This window comes from Pteropus medius, unplaced genomic scaffold (genome assembly GCF_902729225.1).
Source record: "Pteropus medius unplaced genomic scaffold, Ma_sr-lr_union100, whole genome shotgun sequence".
Classification (NCBI taxonomy): Eukaryota; Metazoa; Chordata; class Mammalia; order Chiroptera; family Pteropodidae; genus Pteropus; species Pteropus medius.
Genome location: NW_024351732.1, coordinates 1,342,568 through 1,362,426, shown reverse-complemented (window position 1 = coordinate 1,362,426; position 19,859 = coordinate 1,342,568). Strand labels below are relative to the sequence as shown.

Sequence of the window (19,859 nt, the reverse complement as noted above, 5' to 3'; positions counted from 1 at the left end):
AGGACCAGGGAATCAGAGACCCGGGCTCTACCTCCAGCTTGGCATGTGTCCCTGGGCAACCTTGTCCCCGTTCCGGTCTCCAGGCCTCCTCAGTGAAACAAGGGAGGGGTGCAAACTCCAAGAGGGCACAGACTACTTCTGGTTTGCCTAGTATGGCATCCCTGGTACTTAGTTTGGCACATCATTGGCACACAATAAATTTTGCTGGGAGAATGAAAGTGGCCACCCTGGTCATCATCAACAGCGTAGGATTCCCAACAGAAAGGCCAGTCCCCACCTCCTCACACCTGCTCACCTGGCGCCTAAGTGGCCTCTGAGCCAAAGGGGAACGGCCTGGTGGGGGCAGTTTGGGGATGGTGCCCCAGGTGGAAACACTGTGGGGCTGGAGCAGATGGGGTGCATCTTTGGGAAGCTGCAGGATATAGCTGGTGTCTGCTGGCTGGGAGTGAACAGACAAGATGGAGCCTGTGGGAGGAGGGGGATAGGGAGGAAGGTGAGAGAGAGAAGCTGGAGGGTCAACCAGTCTGGTTCCCACCTGAATCCCCTCCCTTCCATCCTCCCTCCCCAGTCAGGGCCTCTACCCTTACCACATAACCCTCACCCTGGATCAAAAGCCACTTCCCTCAGGCAGGGGCTGGGTGCCTCCTTCAGGCTGGGGGCTCCTCAGAGGTAGGAGAGACCCCTTTTGCTACCTCAGGTTCCCCCCAAGTCAGGATGGAGCTTAGGCAAGGATGAGGTTCCTGGTGTGAGCCAAGCCAGCCTGCCCCCAGCCCTGGTACCTGACTGAGCTTTGGGGAGCCCCCAGCCCCTGTGTCCCAGGGACCCCTCGGCAGTGCATCCATCTCGGCACATGTAGCTGTCATTGGGCAGAGAGTGTGTTCGGCTGACCCCAGACTTCCGCACCGACAGCAGGTTTGGTCCCAGCATGACGGGCACCTCCTCCGGATGAGGCTCCATCTGCAAAACAAACAGGGGAGGGAGGTGGGAAGAAAACAGGGCATCCAGATTGGGTAACTGAGGCATAGCTGGACAACAGAAAGCTTCCCCTCCCAAGGCCCTGGCCCCCATCCCCTCCTCCGACAAGGTGGTGATGGGATGAGTGTGCTCAGGCAGAAGGGGCAGCAGACACATGGACGAGCCCTCCACACACAGGGAGGAAGGGGGTGGGACGAGGTCCTGCCCCTAGAAAACCATCCATACTGCAACACCTTGAAGCCTCCCAGTGGGATGGTGGAGGGGTGAGGAGGTGTCCAAAGGAGGGAGAGCAGCCCCCAGCCCCCAGCCCTGTAGGTGGTTCAAGAGCTCATTCTCAAGGCCCCACTGAGAGGGGCTGAAGCACCACAATGGAGGATTAAAAGCTAATAGCAGTCCCCAACTCCCCATGCTGAGGCTGTGAGGGGATTGGGTGAGGACTCTCCCAGTGAGCAGGAGACTTGGCAGCCCTGGACTACCTGTGGAGAAGAGACTGTTTCACCATTCAGTTCTTTAAGGCAGCCACAGTACCCAGCACTGGGCATGGGCTGGGTTAATATGGGTTACATGACAGATGAACACTAGGGGATGTCACAGCTGGCTCACTCACCTATCTCCCCTGCCCCCAACTTTTAATTACACAACAACTCTGGCAGGTAGGGGTCAGGGGGGCAAGGCCTGGGTACTGTGGACCAGGTCCTCCCTTAGTGGACAGATTAGGGATTAATAGGTTTTTTGAATCTATTTAGAAGAAAGGCAGTAATTAGACTTTGACCCCAGCCAGAGGAAGACAAGGTTTGCTCCCAAGAGATTTCTCCATCGCCCTGTCTGTTCCTGGTTCTCAGAGAGGCTGTAGGGTTTTTACCCCCACATGGGCCCAGCCAGTTAAGCAGCCGCACCAGGCCTAAGAACGGCTGTGTTGGAAGACAGTCTGTATCTTTTTCTTCCCCTCTCAGCCCAGGCTTCATTTTTGCACCCACCCTATGACCCCTAGGGACCCGCAGCCTGTGGTCAACACAGAGCCCTGCTGTGGGGAAAGGGGCCCTTGTCCCTTCTTAAGTCCCAAGAGGAGGGGAAAGGCAGGGAGGAGGGGGCTGCTCACAGTCAAAAGAGGCTGGGGGTCAGACAAGGGTGGAGAAACTATCAAGACACAAAGAAGCTCCCCAGGACGCAGGGACACACAGGGACAGTGACAGAGGAGACAGGGACAGCCAGCCCCCCAGGTGGAGAAGGGCATGGTGGTGGCAGCAGAGATGTGGCTCTCACCCACGACGTGGTGGCGGATGGCTCATGTTGGGGAGAGAGGTGGGAAGGAGGGATGCAGGGTGGGGGAGGGCTGGCTTGCACAGGGCTCCAAACTCGGAGACTGATTCTGCATCCAGGCAGGTCCTTTGGTCAGCTGCCTGATGCCACCACTTTTGGGACTGTCACTCTTGGGTGTCTGGATTAACCCTTTCACAACTGCAGGCCCCAGTATCATCTTATCTAATTTCTTTGTCCACAGTGGGGGACCTGAGAGTCCTAGCAAAACCTGGGGCACTAATTGCCTGCTGGTTATGCCTCTGCATGGGGGCCTGGTGGCAGTGGGAGGGCTGGGGAAGGATCTGGAGCCCTGCTGCCAGCCCAGCCCCTGGGGAGGCTAGGGGAGCAGTGAGGGGCTGTGCATATACATTGCTCTCCAGGGCACTAAGTAAGAGTGTGTGAGTGTCATCAGGCAAAGAGTCATCCGTCAGAGCTAGAGAGCAGGACGGTTCAGACACAATCTCTGACGTCAGAGACAGAGCCTCCATCTCAGCTAGAGGGATCTAGACAGGGAGAGAGATGATCAGGCATAAGAAACCAGGACAGCACACACACTCGCGTGTGCACACACTCACATGCAACACACGCACGTACACAAGCCCCTTCTCTCCCTTTTCCCAAGTGTAGGGAGAAAAGTCATCCCTTCTCTCTCCCCACCCTTTTCCCAAGTAAACCGAGTGCCTCCCTTCCCCCCATTTCAAATCCCCACTCTGATCAGAGAGGCTGCAGGCACCAAAGAGCCAGCGCAAACACTGACAAAGCAGGAGACACAGAAACATAGTCTAAAGATACCCCGGGAAACTTAACAGCCCCCTCCCACACCACCACCACCCAGGGAGGGAGCAGGATGGGGGAGGGTTTTTGACTCTCATAAAGATGATACCAGAAAAAAAAAAAATGAAGAAAGGCCAGCAAAGCACCTCTCTGCTCTCAGCACAGACAGAGCGGCGTGGGGGGTGCCGGGGACAAAGCCGCCAATCTGATGACTGTTTTCTGCCTATTCTCTCCGCTTCCAAAAGCCTGGCAGGATTTGGCCTGCCCCCAGATCCTGGCTTCTCCCCTCCTGGGCCCTCCTCCGCCTGCCAGCAGCGCACCCGCCCTCTCTAGCTTGGGTTCTGGGAGATGCTCTCCTCCTGCCAGCCTGAATTGGGCACACCTGGGTGGGCTGCCACACCATCTGGCTGGCTCACCCGAGATATGCAGGGGGGTGTTAATGCCTACAGGACTCTGGGGGAGAGTGGGGCCATCCCTCCCAGATGAGCTGGCTGCCCCGATCATTTCTCATCGCATCCTCTTCTCTCCCAGCGCCTTTCGCCATGAGCATGCTTAAGGATGGGAGGCCTCAGGAAGGACTCACTCTCCCACTGATCACTCTAGGTCCTGGCCAGGTTCAGTCCCTGGAGCCTATCTGAGGCTGAATCCCAACAGGTCAGGAACCGTAGCGGCAAGGTCCCTGCCCATGTGAGGCTCGCTGTCCGTTTCTTGGATCAGGTTACAGGTAGGTGTCTCAGGCACTGGGGACCTGCTTGCCCACCACTTCACCCAACGGGGCCTATGGAACTCTAGGCTTTTCTACCTCCAGCTGATACCTGTCTCCTTGCCTACACCCCAGGTCTACTGTAGCCCCTGAGGGGGATGGTGGGGTACTCTGCCATGTGGAGGGGGCCAAGGGCAGCCAGACAGGTTGCCAGGGGAGAAGAGGAGGACCCAGAAAGCAGAAGATCCACACTTAGATGGGACCGGAGGAGAAAAACATGTGGCATTGTGGGAAGGGACTGGGCTTGGGGAGGAAGCCAAGTCCTGTGTGACACCGAGGTCCTCAGAATCCACTCCCAACGGGAGCGTTCCATTCCCTCTCAGGACCAGGTCAGAATCCACTGGCTCCTCATAGTACTCATTGGATTCAGAAAAGAAGTAGACTGTGGCCTCAGACATGTCCCTCAATGGGTCACCTGGCCTCCTGCACTATCCCCAGAGGCCTTTCTCCCCTGGATTTGGCATCTCACTTCCTCTGCTCCCTAAGGTCCCACTGCCGACTGGTCACCTGCTCCATCTTCCTCTTTTCTTCCAAATTCTTTCCTACCAACGCTCTCTTCGACGCCCCCCTCCATCCATCCTCTCACTCAGAAGTGCAATCTCAGCATCCCTGCCATTCAGCTACGTGTTCCAGAGGCTGCTATCAGCCTGAGGGACACCTGGCTGCCTCCTGCCAAGACCAAAGCTCAACTGAAGCCATGAGGCTGCTCTTTCTCCAGGTTCCCAGTGAGCAGGAAACACCCCACCTCCCCAGAAGCAGGCACAGCATGGCACAGCCCGGCACGGTCAGGGGAGGGGGCACAGCATGGGCACAGTAACCTGTGGGTCGGAGCCACCCGGGCTGCTGGCCGGACAGAAGGCAGAGGGCTGGCCCCCTGGGCCCGCCAGCTCGTCCATCAGCTTCAGCTCCCCCTCCAGGGAGCCCTGGATCAGCAGAGATATGGTGTCAAACAGCTGTCTGTCCTGGGAAGGACCAGCCCATAGGGGGAGCCGGAGAGTCAGGGGAATGGGGGTCAGAAGGGCAGTGATGGGAAGTGTTGTGGCAGGGGATTGACAAGAGACACAGAGGGAAAACGAGGAGGTCACACATGCACATACGCACACGCACATAGAGCAACAAAGAGAGGGAGGAAGAGGAGGGGGGTGGGGATGGTAAAGAGGTAAGGATGTGAAGAGGAAGGAGATATGGAGACGAAGATAAGAGCCCACAGGGAAAGGGAGAAGGAAAGAGAAGATGGGGGCGGGGGGAGGGGAAGGATTGGGAGATGGAATCAGGTTGAGGGTGGGAAGGAAAGAGGTTTGGCAATCGGGCAAGGGTAAGAAAAAAACAGGAAGGAAACAGAAAACTTAGCCTTGAACCTAAGAGCCAGGAAGGGGAGGCCAGGCCAGGCCAGAGGCAAAGGGGATGGATGAGCCAGCACTGGTGGCTTGCTGGGGTGGCCCTGGGCAGTGAGTGTGGGCAGCCATCTCTGGGGACAGGTTAGAGACTGCTGGCCCCTCCACATCCAGGCAGGAGCAGCAGAAGGATCCAGACCCTTGGGTCTGCTGTGCGGCCCACCTTGCATACCACCCACCCACCGAGCTGCTGGCCCTACACCCACCCATCTCCATCCCCACACGCCTCTCTGCAGGGGTGGGTGTGTGCTCACCGTGGGGTGCTCCAGGGAGAAGTGGGAGGCTGCTCCGGCATGAGCCACGGCGAGCGGAGCCCCAGGCTTGGGGCTGTCAGGGCTATCGGGGCCCTCGACCCCAGGCCAGAGGAAGGGGCTGCCCAGTGGTGAGCGAGGCTGCGGGCTGAGCGTCTTCATCTCCAGCTCCAGCTCAGCCTCCAGTTCGGCCTCCTCCTTGGCCTCCTTGTTGCTCTCTTCCAGGTGCTTCATCAGCACGGCGATCACCACATTGACCAGCACAAACTGGGCCGTCAGCACAAAGGACACGAAGTAGATGGGGGAGATGACCGTGTTGTAGCAGGTGGACTCCTGGTCGCAGTCCCGGAGGGTGTCCTGGGAAAGGCGGGTTAGACAGGTGAGGCTGGGAGAACAGTGGATGGAACTGTCACGGGAAATCAGGTCACTGGTGTCATAGAGCACTGAAGGAGGAGAGGGAAGGGCAGGAGGAGGGAGCTACAGTGTCCTGGGAGCAGAAGAGCATTAGACACTGGCCTGGGAAGTGTGAGTCAGAGCATGTCCCAAGGAGAAGGAGTCCCAGAGTGTTCCGGCACAGGAGATAGAAGGGCCCATGCTTTCATTCACATCTTGCCAAGGAATCTTGGCTCAAGAAGTAGGCCTGTTTCTTTAGGGTCTGAGCCAGCCCTGGGGGGACTCCACCGCAGGGGGCTCTCACCTTCATAATACCATTCCAGTTGTCACCTGTGGAGACTCGGAAGAGGGTCAGGAAGGCCATGCCAAAGTTCCGGAAGGTGGCATGTCGGCCCAGGCCCTCGCAGGGGTGCGTCTCGTCACACTCTGGAGCAGGGAAGGGAAGAGAGGCCTGTGTTAGTTCCGGAGGCCTTGGGTCCCCAGCCCTGGCTCCTCTACCATCCCCACCCCAACTCACCCAGGTCTCCAAAGAGCTCCACGCCCAGAGCTGCAAAGATGAAAAACAACAACATGAAGAGAAGTCCCAGGTTCCCCACCTGGAAAAGAGGAGAAAGAATGGAAAAGGTGCTGCCGGGTCTCCTGGCCAGCTTCCCTGAGCCGCCCCGCCACGCCCCTTTGGAGAGCACCCCCTCCTCCCCAAGAGGACCCCTCCCACCTACCCCCACCTCCCAGCTACCTGGGGCAGGGCCTGCATCACTGTGTCCAGCAGCGCCCGCATGCCCACAGCCATCTTCAGCAGCTTTAGCACTGCAGAAAGGACAAAGTCGTGAGCTGGCCCCTCTGGGTCCCAGGTCACACAGTTGGTAGAGCCAGGGCCAGGGTCAAGGCTGGGGTGGGTAGGATGGCCAGCCCTGGCCAGCCAGGCTGCCATGGCTCCACCGCCACCCTTGGCCTAGCCCCAGCCTTCCCCTTTGGCGGAGGTATGAGAAAGACCCACAGGAACCCACACCCACCCAGTCCCTGGCCAGCCACAGAGCTGAGCCCTGCTATCTCTCCCAGGGCCAGTCACCCTGGAAGGGTGGGTGTGGTGGGCAGGTGGCTGGGCACTGACCTCGGGCAATGCGCAGCACCCTCATGATACGGATGATGGTGGGGTTGATGGGCAGTGAGGCATTGACCTCTATCTCCTCCAGCGTGATACCCATGATGGATAGCAGCACAATGGCCAGGTCCAGCTGGTTCCACCTGGAAAGCCCAGGACACAGTTCTCTGAGTAGGGGTTGGGGCCCTACGAAGGAGGGAGCGGTTGTGGCTATAGAGAGAAAGATGGAGGTCAGCAGGTCCAGCCTCTCCATCCTACAGAGAAGGCATGGCTGGTCTACGGTCACCTAGCCAGATGGTGGCATAGGCAGGGCTACGACTTTAGCTTGAGGGCCTCTGCTTTTTATTTTTATTCATTCGCTTTTTTAGTTAGCACTTATATGGTGTTTGCTATGTGCCAAGCACTGTTTTAAAGGCTTTAGAAATAGAAACTCTTACAACTCCGTGATGTGGAGACCATTGCTATTTTCCATTTTATAGATGAGGAAACTGAGGCATGGAGAGATTAAATAACTTACCCAAGGTCACCAGTTTCTAAGTGGTAGAGCCAGGATTCAAATCTGGTCCAGGCAAGTCTGGCTCCAGGCTCTGTGCTCTTAAGCCTGTCTAGGCCACATTGATTTCCAGCTGCCAGTGTCCCCCAGGCCCTGTCCTGTCAAGTTCCCCCCGCTTCTCTTCCATCTCCCAAGCCGTGGAAGCACCCCCATCCCTTCCCGCCATTAGCCCTGCGTGGGTCCTAGAGTGGAGGCCGAACCTCGGGAGTCAAGAAAGGTCTTCAGGTACTAAATCCTCCCCAGTATTCCCCCATTCCCCCCACACCCCGGAGACACACCCTTCCCCTACTCTCACGCACCCCTCCCCTCTGTTACCCATCCCTCTCCCCTCTCTGTTACCTGTCCTGGAAGAAACGACGGAAGCCAAAAGCCACGAGTTTGAAAACTGACTCTAAGACGAAGATGACGGTGAAGATGTAGTTGCAGATCTTCAGAGCCTCGTCCAGGATCTGGCAGGGATGGGGCACGATGCAGGGTCCCTGAGGCCCAGGGACAATGCCTCCCCCTCCCCCTACACCTCCAAAATCTTGGAGACAAGGTGAGTCTAAAGGGAACTTTCTTCTCTGTTCTGGCCACGATGGCTGACCAATGAACAGAGTAGCGTCCTCGTTCATATGCATGATCCAGACTTTGAACTAAAGGCTTTCTCTCCTTGAGGGATTGTGAGGAGACTACATGAAAATGTGCTAGAAGGCACCAGAATGCGAGAGCTGGAAGGGGCCTCGTGCATTACCAATTCCATGTCCCTATTTTAGAGATGGGGAAACTGAGGCCTAGAGGGCAGCCAATGGAGGCTGACTTGAGAAGTGGCAAGATCATTGGTGAGTTTTGGAGCTGGACATTCACTAGAATCTAAACTCCAGAAGGGCAGGCACTGGTCTGCTTTCTTTACCCTCAAATGTCCAGCACTCAGCACAGAGCAGGCACTCAAATATTTGCTGGATGAAGAAACCAGGTCCTCCACTTCCCAGCTGTGTGACCTTGGTCCAGTCAACTAGCCTCTCTGAGCCTCAGTGTCCTCATCTATAAAACCAAGAGGAGACCCACCTCCAAGTGCTGCAAGGGGGTACAAGAGGAACCCCTGCAGAGTACCCAGCTCAGGCTGGGTTAGCCTCACCCCTGCAGTCCCAGATGGCCAGTCGCTCCTACCTGGGGCTGCTGATAGTGCTCCATGGCCATGGTGACCACGTTCAACCCAATGACACCCGTGATGAAGAGATCCAGGTAGTGACTGGTGCACAAGTGGTGGACAAGGAGCCGGAAGCGGGAGTAGTCCGAGTAGTAAGGTTTGCACTGGGCTTCTGGTGGGGCAGGGAGGAGAGGACAGCAGCCATTGGGCCTTGCCCCCTGTGCCCCCTCCACCCATAAGTCCTCACAGCCACCAGCCTCTACCCCCCCAAGCTGAAACATTCCAGTGTCACCAGCCCCCTCGCCCTCCACGTACTTCCTTTTTTGGGGGGAGGGGGAGCTCTCTTGGTTATGCCCCTCCAAAGCATCTGTTCTACTGGCTATAGTTGGGTGCAGAAGGGGCCAGGACATGCAGAGCTCCCCACCCACATTAGATACCAGGTGAGCCCCGACCCCGAGGCAGCCTCCAAAATCCACCAGCCCCTCATAATGCCCTTGACTTGGTGTTACGCAGCGAGGCCAGATCAATAAGATGAAAAACAACCGGTCTTATCAAGCTCAGAGGAAGCTCCATCAACAGAGAGGCGAGGGCTCTTGCTCTTTCACCAAGCTCAGCTCTCGAGGGGAGCAGAGGTTACACAGAGCTGAGATTTGGACGATAACACCGGAGATTGGAAATTGGACATCTTCTTGGCTGGCTGCACTGACCAACCCCCCAGAGGGCCTCTGGAGGGGCAGGGCCTGGGCCTCCTGCTCCCTCACATGGGGGAGGACAGAGGGGAGGTCACAGGGCTCTGCTCTCAGACTCATCTGGGAGGGCCACACTTGAAGGGCTCACCCTGTTTCTAATGAGGCAGTACCCAGCCTGCTCCTGGGTGTCAGGGCAGCATTAGACTGCAGGCTGGGCTGGAAGCACTGTCTGAGATCTGTCAGAGGCATAATATTTCTCTTATAATTAGTGAACCACTTAGTTATAAAAATCATGGTGCCAGAATGTTGGCCTGCTAAGCAGGCAGAATGAATCTGGGGGCAGGAGATTGCAGAGGGCCCCTCCTCCAGGCACCAAGGAAAGGCCAGGCCAAATTGGGGATACATGTCATCTGGGGGTGGTTGACAGATTGGTCTCCCAGGCAGCCACAAAGAAAAAGGAGGCTCCCCACAGGAGACTTGGGGAAGCCTCAGGTCCCAGACAGCCCTTCCCCTTCAGGAAGTCTAGGGCGAAAGCCAGCTAGCAAAGGCTGCAGCCTCTGAGGCCTGTGCCAGGGTGGCTGGCTCAGGGGCGGCAGGAAGCTTTGGGCCCAGGCCAGCTCAGATATAATTATCCTTTCCCATGCAGAGGACTATTTAACAAAGGTAAACTGAGGCAGGAGCGACCTGGGTGGACTCCCACCAAAGGCCGAAGGAAGAAGAGTGCCCATGAACTTCACGTACAACCTTGCCCAGATGCCACTCTCCAGCTTTGGCCTTGAGGTGTGGATAACCAAGAGGCAGCGGGTCCAGAATGTTCTGGTGCACCACATAGTGCTAGGCCAGCCTTTTGTTTTCAGACATGGGCCAGCTAACTGGCTTTTTTTGCACAGGCACCCGCCTGACTCCCAGGAGGGTGGGCGTGGAGAGGCCAGGGACAGGGGTCAACGGGAGGCCTCGGGTCATCCACAGGGCCATGGTGGAGGGCGGACAAAGCAAGCTGGCCTCTTCCTTCCTTCCGTACCCACAAGAACCAGAGGGCGCTAGCCGCCCTGTGTTGCCTTAGCAGCTGGAACTCTTTCTCTGCATTAATCTCCATAAGTGCCGAGAGCACCAGATCCCATTATGCTAAAATATGAATGGAGAATTAACTAAAATGTTTGAATACAATTAGGTTAGAAAAAGCGGCTCCTTATTAGCCCCATTATTAGCTGAGATAATACAGAGGAGAGGCTGGGAGAGCCACCCTCTCCTCTCTCACCCCGGCTGACTGACTGTATAGGCAGCCCCAGGCCCAATTAAGCCTCCACTACCACCTCTGCCTTCTGGCCAGGGAAAGTGCTCCACGCGGCCCAGAGAGAAAGTGAAGGCAGGACTACTGAGGCAGGGCATCTGTTCATAGCGACAAGTCCGGTCCCAGGCCCCTGAGGTCTGCACAAATATCCCTCCACCCCGGCCCCCACCCTAGACCAGCAGGTGCCGAGGTTGCTGGAAATCTATTAGAGCACAGGTCCAAAGAGTACCAGGGCCAATCTGATCAGCATCTCCTGGGCCAACCCCTTTATTTTACAGAGGATGAGGCTAGCAAAAAGCAAGTCGTTCATATAGTGTGAGACAGTGACCCAGCCAGAACCCAAACTCTCAGGAGTCCTTCTCCAGCCCCCAGGTGGGCTTACACACAAGGCCTTGGGGCTTTGGCCCAGAGAGTGCCCTCAAAATTTGCCCAAAGGCCTTTGCTGTTGGGCTCTGGGTGATGCTGCCCCTTGCCGCTTCCCAGACCTGGTTTTATAGGCAGCACCTAAGATCAGAGAAAAACTAGAGACCCACTCCCCCCAGAAGAGAGGAGCCTTGTGTGATCTGCCGCTCCAAGAACTCCAGCTGTTGCCCAGGAGGGGCCTGGACCAGTGGTCACTGCGTGTTGGCAGCCCTGGCCCATCTCCCTGCTTCCCACCAGAATGAGCTACCTTAGGCAGAGAAAATACCAGAGTCAGACAGTGGGGAGAAGGGCACCCCAGGACTGCCCAGCCCCAGTCAAGGCAGGAGCAGAGGAGAGGTGCAGGAAGGGTGTGAGGCTGTGAGTGAGGGCAGCAGGCACAGTGAGTTAGTTAGTAGGGGTCACCGAGAGCCCGAGGCACAGCCAGGGCAGAGGGTTCGCAAAGGAGACTAGCAGGGAGTAGGCAGGAGGGAGGGGCACGGGCCCCTATAGTGGAGGCCACATAAGTCATCTGAGATAGCCAGGCCTGATCCCTGGGTCCCAATGGAAGGAGAGAGGGCGAGTAGAGGTAGGTGCCACAGGTGACCATGGGAATGGAGGTGGTGCCAGAGGCCAAGTGGTCACTTGGGATTGACCTGATCTCCTGGGCTGGACCCAGGTGTCTGGTCAGGCCCAATCCCCTGATAACCAAAGCCTTTTCCCTTCTTTCTATCCCCGGTCTGGCCACGCCCCTCCAGCTGGGCACAGTACTGGGTGAGTGTGGTACTAGCAGGGAGGTGTGATGCATGTTTGATTCCTGTAGCCCCAGACTAGGGAGTGTGACTTCATCCCCATGACACTGTTGGGTAAGCCAGTGTACCAGCATCACCAGCCCTGGGAGCTGATTGAAAATACAAGTGCTCACCCCCTACCCTAGAGCACGCCGTAAGTATTTCTAGGTGGGGCTTGGGCATCTGTGTTTTCATATGGTCTCTGAGTAATTCTTATGCACACTGAGGTGTGGAAAGCTCTGGTGTAGAGCACGTAGAACACCAGGTCTGGGGAGGAGGGATATAAAATGATCTGAGCCCCTCTTCGGGTTCCGAGTGCTCGTTATCAGCTGGAAAGGTAAGGCACGCTATTGTAATCGGTGTACATACTTGCACGTGCCAACAGGAGCCTGGCAGAATGTCCCCAGAATGGGAGTGCAGTGTAAGAGTAACGAGAGCGTTTAGCATTGAGTGGGTGTGTGAGGAGGAGTTCTTGGGGTCCATGAAAGTCTGCATGTGTTGGTTCTCGGTAGAGAAACTTCTGTGGGCCAGCCCTATGCTAGGATTATGTTTTGGGGTGAGTGTGTATGTGTAGACACTTCAGTCTACAGACCAGCTGAACCCACAGGGAAAAGCTGAAGGCCACTTCCTCCCACCTTCTCCTCAACCCCAGCACATCAGGAGTTTATAATACGGCCTGACGAAAAGACATGGGAGCCAGGCAATCCAGATACAAACTAGCTGGAGATGACTGAGCCCCCAGAGAGACGGTCTCTCAATGCCAAACACCAGAGCTCAGCACCACGGGGACAGCAGACATCAATCCACTTAGGGCCTCAGGGATGACCTCCAAAATGGTGGCTCAGCGGGGCTCCTGAGCCCCCACAGATCAGACAGCCCAACACCCAGAGGGCAGCATCTGACAGAGGCTGGCTTCTGGGGATTGCAGAGTAGCGGAGAAAGGTAGAGCACAGTGGTCCCCAGCCTGAAGTCCCAAGCCCTCGGCAGCCTGAGAAGGCAGCCACATGGGAGTCCTTACGTTCTTTTCAATATTTCTAAAAGCTTAAAAGAAAGCATACATATGTCTATGCTAAGACCCCACAGACAAATTTAACGGCAATAGTCTTTTTTTTTTGTCATCCGTCAGTGTGAAACCTTCTGCAGCTCAGAAACTCTGATTAGCAATTACGTGTGCCTTTGATTAGTAAAAATAGTGAAACAAACTCATTACTGAAGCGCTCTTAACTTCAAAGACAGTCTTTTAAAATGTGGGGTTTGCTAGAGATGATAAGGGGGGCCCTTGGGGATGAACAGGTTGGGAACCACTGCGTGGCGACATCAGAGCACCCTCTGATGTCCCACAGCCCTGTCCCAGATTCTCAGAACCTCCTTCTGGGGGCCGTGTTGGGAGGGGCAGGGGCTGAAGGACCAGGGGAGGACAGGACCAGGAGGGCCTTCCCAGAGACATGGCCCTCGAAGAGAAGGAACCAACTCACTCCCAAATCTTCAGTTTTATGGAGAAGCTTATGGCTAACTCAGGCCTTTGATTCCCAATTTCTGCAGTTTGTAGCAATGACGTGGCCACTGAGATTACTTGACTATTAATGAGTCTGTTCAATTATTCATTGTTACATTTTTAAAACAAATCCTTCCCTTCTCTGCTCCTCTCATCCTGCTCACTTGGATCAAAGTCTCCCTTTCAGACAAAAGGAGACAGGAGAGATTTGCAGCTCTAATAATCGAACGGTGTGACCTAGGAAGAGGAGCGGGAGCGGGAAGAGCCCGGGGGGCTGGGGAGCTGGGATCTTGGAAGCCTTAGAAGAGAAGGTGGGTCCTTCAAGAGGTGTCCGAGGGAGGGGAATGCCGAGGCCCTCACTTCCCATCCAGCGTAGCACAGATCCGTGGAATGACAGAGCCCAGCACCCCAGGGACCCTCGCCCTCTCACCCCAAGAGAATAGAATCAATGAGGCATGGAGAGGGAGCTAAGAGGATGTCCCCGCAGGCATGCGGCAGGCCTGGGGGCAGGCAGGGCCTGACTACCCCCGGGGCACGCCCTGGAACCCACAACCCCAGACGCAGTACCTGGCGCCGCGCTGGCTGAGCTGCCGGAAGCAATTACATCGTCCAGCATTAGATCTAAAAGAACGAAACACGACATCGGTCACTGGCTGGACCAGGCGGGCTGGGCAGGGCCCCCTCAGCAGCTTGCTCCCCCTCAGCTCCGACCCTCACTGCCTATGAATGGGGTTCAATGACCATTGTGAGCACTGGTGGCCGGTCCTGAGTGTCCAGCCCCAAATTGGGGGCACAGGGCACTTGAGGAAGATGAGCAATTCAGCCCACTCGCCAGGGTCACAGGGACAGGGAATTGGAGGCACAGGTAGGGGCAGGCAGCCTGTCACTAAACAGATGTCCACTCCTACCCACGCCACAGCCTCAGCAGCACCTGAGACAGCTACAGACCCCAGAAGGGGAGCCAGCTGGTCAGGCAGGGCCACAAGTACCTCCTGCCAAAAGAATTCCGTCTGCAGATGCCCTGCAGAGATGGCAGACTGCGAAGAGGGGAGGACGGATGGAGCAGGGGTAGGAGCACGGCTGCTGGGGGGAGTGCGCCTGCTCAGCTTCAGACGTCCACATGGAGAGCCCAGAGGGGACCCCTGCCCCAGGGCTGAGCAGGACGCCTGGGGCGCAGATATCAGGATGTGGGACATAGACGGCTGCATCACTCACTGCTGCCCAGAGGCCAGTATCCCCTTAACACCCACCTTGAGCAGCCCCCACCTCTCACAGGGCACATTGGCTCTGTCCCACCCTCACCCCCTCCCACACTCTCTCCCCTCACTCCAGGTGCTCCTCACGGGCAGCAGGAGCTAGAGCCAGGGGCAGAGGGGTGGGAGAGTACACCGCAGCCCCTAACCCATTTGGTAGTACTCACATTTCAACAAACCAAAGAGAAAACTCAGAGCACTGCACACATCTTATCGGCGTAAGGAAGACGGTTTGTGAAAAGGTGAAGAGAGGAAGGGAAACCCGGGGAACAAACAGAGACAGACACACAAAGGCTTAGAGAAACCCACACAAAGAGACGCTTAGAGAAACGTGGGCAGTGACAGAAAGAGAGAGTCACGGAGTTTATCGAGAACCAGACAGGCAGGAGCCCTGAAGACAGGGAGACAGGTGCAAACACACCTGGAGACACCGAAAAACAAAGGGGCTCCTGCACCTGTCACTTCTCTTGCATCCTTCCTGTAATCATGTGTCTTTTTGCTTAGTCTCAGCTCTTCCATGGCAGAAGAGCGTGGCGGGGAATAGGATGGGGGCTTCACCCAGCCAATGCCAAGAGATGTTGGATATCGCAGGTAAGGGGCCTGAAGGCTCTAAGGCCAGGAAGTCATGTACTTAGAGTTCCTGTGACCTCGGGCCTTCTCTGAGTCAGGGGAGGTGTTCATCGTTGTTGTTGTTGTTGTTTTACAACTTGGCCAAAAACTGAGAGTCAGGAAGCCAGGGAGTTTTGCTAGAAAGGAAGGGAGAGTGGGTCTGGGGTCCTCTCATACTGCTGTCCATTTGCAGCCTCTGCTGAGGTCCTGCTTAGCAGCTACAGACGCTAGGCAGGCACAGGTTCAAGATGCTTGCTTGCCAACCCTGGGGCAGGCAAGCTGGCACCTGGGTCAATCCCTGGGTCTCTGGACACCTGCCCAGGACAATGGAGCAGGATTCTCATCCCATGAGGCTCCTCTGAGAGTTGAGCTGGGAGAGGCTGTGCATTACTCCCACCTGGAATCATCTGGAGAGTATGACGCCGAGATCCAGGAGCCCCGCAGGGTGGGGGGAGCCCCCCTCCCCTACGGGGCTGAACTGGTCTGCTTCATGCGGGCTCTAAAGGCTGACATGCTCTTAGGGGGAGGGAGGTGAGGAGGGGGGAGAGCATCTTCTCCCTGCCCCTCGCCCCAGCCCCTGGCCCCCTACAGTCGCAAGACCAAGGTCAAGCACGACTCAGAGAGATGTGGAAAGACTACCGACCAGCCATCTGCTTCTCCTTACTCCTTCTCTTTTTCTCCAGTCTTCGCAGACGCTTCTCCTCCCGCCGCCGGGCCTCCTCCTCCTCCTGGTGCTGCCGACACTTGTGGAAGTTCTCCACCACCACTCCCACAAACATGTTCAGAACAAAGAAGGCCACAATGAGCAGGAACGAGATGAAGTACAGCAGCATCCAGGGGTTGTGGTTCATGATGGGCTGGCAGGGAGCAGGAAGGACAGGGGGAGCCATCAGCCCGAGGGGGACTGCCTCAGGTGCTGCCCCATCGCCTGGCTTCTTTAAGACAGGGCCCACAAACTCAATGAGCTATAGTGACCCAGCTGGTGATGTAAATGAACCATGTGGGTTTGTTATTAGGCAGCAGGGAGGGTTGGGGATTGCGGCAAAGTAGAGAGTGGTTCTGTCTAAAAGGGCAGTGGCTTCCTTGTTCCAGCTGACTCCTACTCTGAGGAACGCAAACCTAGGATCTCTGTCCCCGATCTTTGGATGTCTCCTGAGCAGGCCCAAATCTGGATTTTCATGTGAAATTCATCAATTTTTCAGTGTTCACCACTAATTTAAAAATTAAACATGTTGCGAGCCAATAAACCATGCCTGGATTTGGCCCTCGGGCTACCAGATGCAGCCTCTGCTGTAAGAGGTGATGCCTCTTTGATAGCATTTTGCCTACCTGCCTTGCTCCCTTTATGTCCAGTGCCTGCACCCATCATGCCGGGAGTTGGCCCATTCTGAGGGACCTGAGCTCAAAGATGGATCCAGCCCTACCTGCTGGTCCACACCCACGGCATCCAGCCCGTCGTACATGATGTCTACCCAACCGTCCTTGGAGGCCAGCACGAACAGGGACATCAGGGCCTAGAGGAGGGGCGAAGAGGAAAGGACACCCTCTGAAATCTAGGATGTGTGCTTGAACCACCCACCACCACCTGCCCTCAAAGCACCCCCTGGCTACGGCTTGGGGGACCCTAGCCCTTCAGAGGTGAGGCTGGACTTCCACTCCAGGCCCCAGGAAAGCTCTCTGTCCTCAGGCTCCGTGGCCGGTATGAAGCCAGAGAAGCCCTGGGAAATGATCAGACCCTCTGATATCTGGAAACCAAGGGAGACACGAACAAAACTGATCAAACAACTTCATTTTCTACATCTCTGTTTCTGTGAATGTGGAGTACGAAAAGAAATCGTCTTGACAGGACACCTCACCCTGTACCATGCTAAGCAAACATACATCATCTCATTGCACATCTACTAGGAGCCTCCAAGGAAGTACCATTATGACCCATTTACCAGGTGATGATACTGAGGCCCTGGCAAGTCAGTCGCCCTGCAGGCATCCCTAAGCACCAACTTCTGTCCCCTGCAGACTTCTGCCACCACTCCCGCCCCCACCTCGGAGCCTGGGGCTCACCTGGCCAAGGTTGTCGAAGTTGTACTTGTGCCGGACCCACCGGTAACGGGCCTCGGCACAGTCAGATTTGTTGGTGATGTTCCTGGTGTCCTCGCCCTGGCACACGAAGAATTTCCCTTTGAAGAGCTAGACACACATGCACCAGGAGACAGAGAGAAGTGAGCTGTGACCCAGGAGGCCCAGAACTCCCCCGCCCTTCTCCCCCGCAGCAGCCCTGGGGCATGAGAGCTCCGAGCACATCCCGAGTGAGGGTGGAGCACTCAGCCCTGGGATCAGTCAAATCAAGGAACCTCCCTCAAAGGCACCCCTTCCTCTGGGCTCCTTGAGAGCCCTAGAGAGGGGAGGAAAGGTCATGGGACGGGTGCCGAAAATGTATAGAAGGAGGGGAAAGGCCATTTGTTTTCTACAAAGGGGTAGGCCAGTGGCTTTCCAAGTGGGGTCGTTAGGACAGCATCATTATCATCTGGGAATATACTAGAAATGCACCCCAGATCCACTGAATCAGACACTCTGGAGAGGGGTCAAGTGATCTGGTTTAATGGTGGGAGCAGGCTAGATATGACCCCATTCTGTGGATGAGGAAAACAGACTTGGAGAAGTAAATTCACTCACTAAGGTCGTATAACCAGTAGATGGCTGAAAGGGGGCTTGAACTCAGGTCTGTGACTAGAAAGCTCACCCTCATCCCAGAAGAGACCAGGCTATGACTGTGGATGCGGAGGGGATTTGAGGGACAGAAGGACCAGGGGGCTTGGGCAGCTGCTCGGGACAGACCTAAGTCCACTGGAAGAACCCGGGACTGGGCTGAACAATGGTTCCCTCTACTCACCCAAGGAGGCCAGGAAGAAAGGGAAGGGAGCAGGCACTGGGCTTACGGGAGGCGCTGCACAGCCTTGGCAACGATACCCCAGCAGAGGCCTGGGGCTAGGGAATTCTAGGAAACCAGAACAGCCCTCACCCCGTCCCAGGACAGAGAGGACACCCCAGGAAGTCAAAGGAAGGGAGAGGGATGGGGGAGCCACCCAGGAGCTCCCCTGACGCCGGAGTAGCTAGCTGTCTACCCTGCAGCTGAAACACTTGGAGCCAGGGGCTCGGGAAGACCAGGATGGAGGGGTTCCCAGAGGTGCCTCTGAATCCTGCAGGCAGCTCCTGCCCTTTTTCCTTCCACACCACGTTCCCTCCCTGGGCCAGTGGCCAAGTTTCCCCTGGAGCCCCCACTTCCTGCCTCATCTGGGGTCTGCACCAGCCTGCCTGCCAGCACTCCGCTAACCTGGCTCAGCTGTCTGGGCCCTGGATCCCCTAGCCTGGCCTGCAGCCCACCCCCTCAAGCAGGAAAGGCAGGGAGGGGATCCCGGAGCAGACTGTGGGCCGGTACCAGTGTCTGCACTCAGGAATATAGTGTGTAAGCAGGGCAGAACAACAGCCTGAAGCCATCACAGGTCAGAAGTCTCTCTGAGGCACTCGTCCCCTTATGGACCCTCTTCCAGGCTCCCAGTTTTCAGCAAAATTCCCAGGAGGCAAAGGGGCCTGAGGCCTAAAATCTAGAGGGAATTTCCCTATGTATTTCTTTCTGAAATAAAGACAGCAGCAGTTCAGGTCTCAGCATCTGTGGGCCGAGAAGGCCACTCCTCAGGCTTTTGCCGATAGCTGACCCACAGGCCCCCACAAACCTGAACCCCCAGGATGCCAAAAATGATGAAGAAGGCACAACAGATGACCACAATGTTGCCGATGGGCTTCAGCGAGGACATCAGCGTCTCCACCACCAGCTTCAGGCCCTGTGCCCGGCTGATCACTCTGGGGAAGGAGGGAGGTAATAAGGGTTTCCCAGTTCAGACAATGCCCTGTCCCTGCCCCCTCAATCTTGGCTCTGTGGTTCCAGTTCTGGGCTCTGGCTGAAGGAAGAGGTTGGCTTTCTGGGCCGGCTATGCAGAGTAATCCTCTTTTCCAGGGATTCCCACCCATAATCTCTCAAAACAGGAAGCAGACACCCACATCCCCACCCTCACATCCATTCCTGGGATGTATAAGGATTACCTGATAGGGCCGGGTGGGGATTCAACTCAAGGGACGTGTTCCCCAGGGATGCAGTAAGGCAGTGTGTTGTGAGGATGGGGAGATACAGATGTAGGGAGCATGTAAGAGCCAGGCAAGGAGGGGGAGGGGTGGGGGGATTGCCACTGCTAGGGCAATATCATCACCACCCACATCCCCGTCCAAGTTCTGACTCTGGGGTGGGGGCGGGGAGTGGCTGCCTCATTGGGGAGGGTTTCCTGAGCACAGACCCCTGCTAGATCTGGCGGGTGACCCCTGAGAGGGGTGTGAAGGTGGAGAAAGAAGGAAAAGGAGTCTGTTACCTTGCTGGGGACAGTGGGGACAGCTGAGTATCACCCCCGAGGGCACCACCCAAGAGAGAGCTCCAGCTGAAGGCTGTGAGGCCCTGCCTATGGACCCTTGTATTGTGCCCTGCACAAGGCCAGGGGCACAGTGGCCCTGAGGAGTGTGTCACGTGGGGAGTGTCACTGAGCGGGAGGTGCCCAAGGACAGAAATCCCTAGGCCCATAGTTTAGGCCGACTGATGACAGGGTTCCTTGTGGGGATCATAAGCAGGATTCAGGGGTAAGTAGGGCTCGTGCTC

The 19,859-nt window shown here is 56.4% G+C and overlaps 1 protein-coding gene across 18 annotated transcripts in view; it reads right to left on the bottom strand.

Annotated features, from left to right (window-relative positions):
• The window catches only part of LOC120588958 (voltage-dependent T-type calcium channel subunit alpha-1G), a 62,125-nt gene that overhangs the window by 2,283 nt on the left and 39,983 nt on the right, over positions 1–19,859 (bottom strand). For 5 of the 18 annotated variants that reach the window (XM_039846317.1, XM_039846319.1, XM_039846328.1 and 2 more), the window contains 15 exons: positions 18,892–19,018; positions 17,222–17,347; positions 16,585–16,674; positions 15,804–16,017; positions 13,866–13,919; positions 8,654–8,805; positions 7,844–7,953; positions 6,961–7,094; positions 6,586–6,656; positions 6,367–6,445; positions 6,154–6,275; positions 5,460–5,813; positions 4,630–4,773; positions 780–957; positions 296–465 (listed from right to left, as the gene is read on the bottom strand). In XM_039846317.1, coding sequence (XP_039702251.1) covers positions 296–465; positions 780–957; positions 4,630–4,773; positions 5,460–5,813; positions 6,154–6,275; positions 6,367–6,445; positions 6,586–6,656; positions 6,961–7,094; positions 7,844–7,953; positions 8,654–8,805; positions 13,866–13,919; positions 15,804–16,017; positions 16,585–16,674; positions 17,222–17,347; positions 18,892–19,018 — 2,125 coding nt within the window. Of the gene's footprint in view, positions 1–295; positions 466–779; positions 958–994; positions 2,778–4,629; positions 4,774–5,459; positions 5,814–6,153; positions 6,276–6,366; positions 6,446–6,585; positions 6,657–6,960; positions 7,095–7,843; positions 7,954–8,653; positions 8,806–13,865; positions 13,920–15,803; positions 16,018–16,584; positions 16,675–17,221; positions 17,348–18,891; positions 19,019–19,859 lie in introns of those variants that run through there. The other 13 variants (XM_039846323.1, XM_039846324.1, XM_039846334.1 and 10 more) reach the window with 12 other exon arrangements.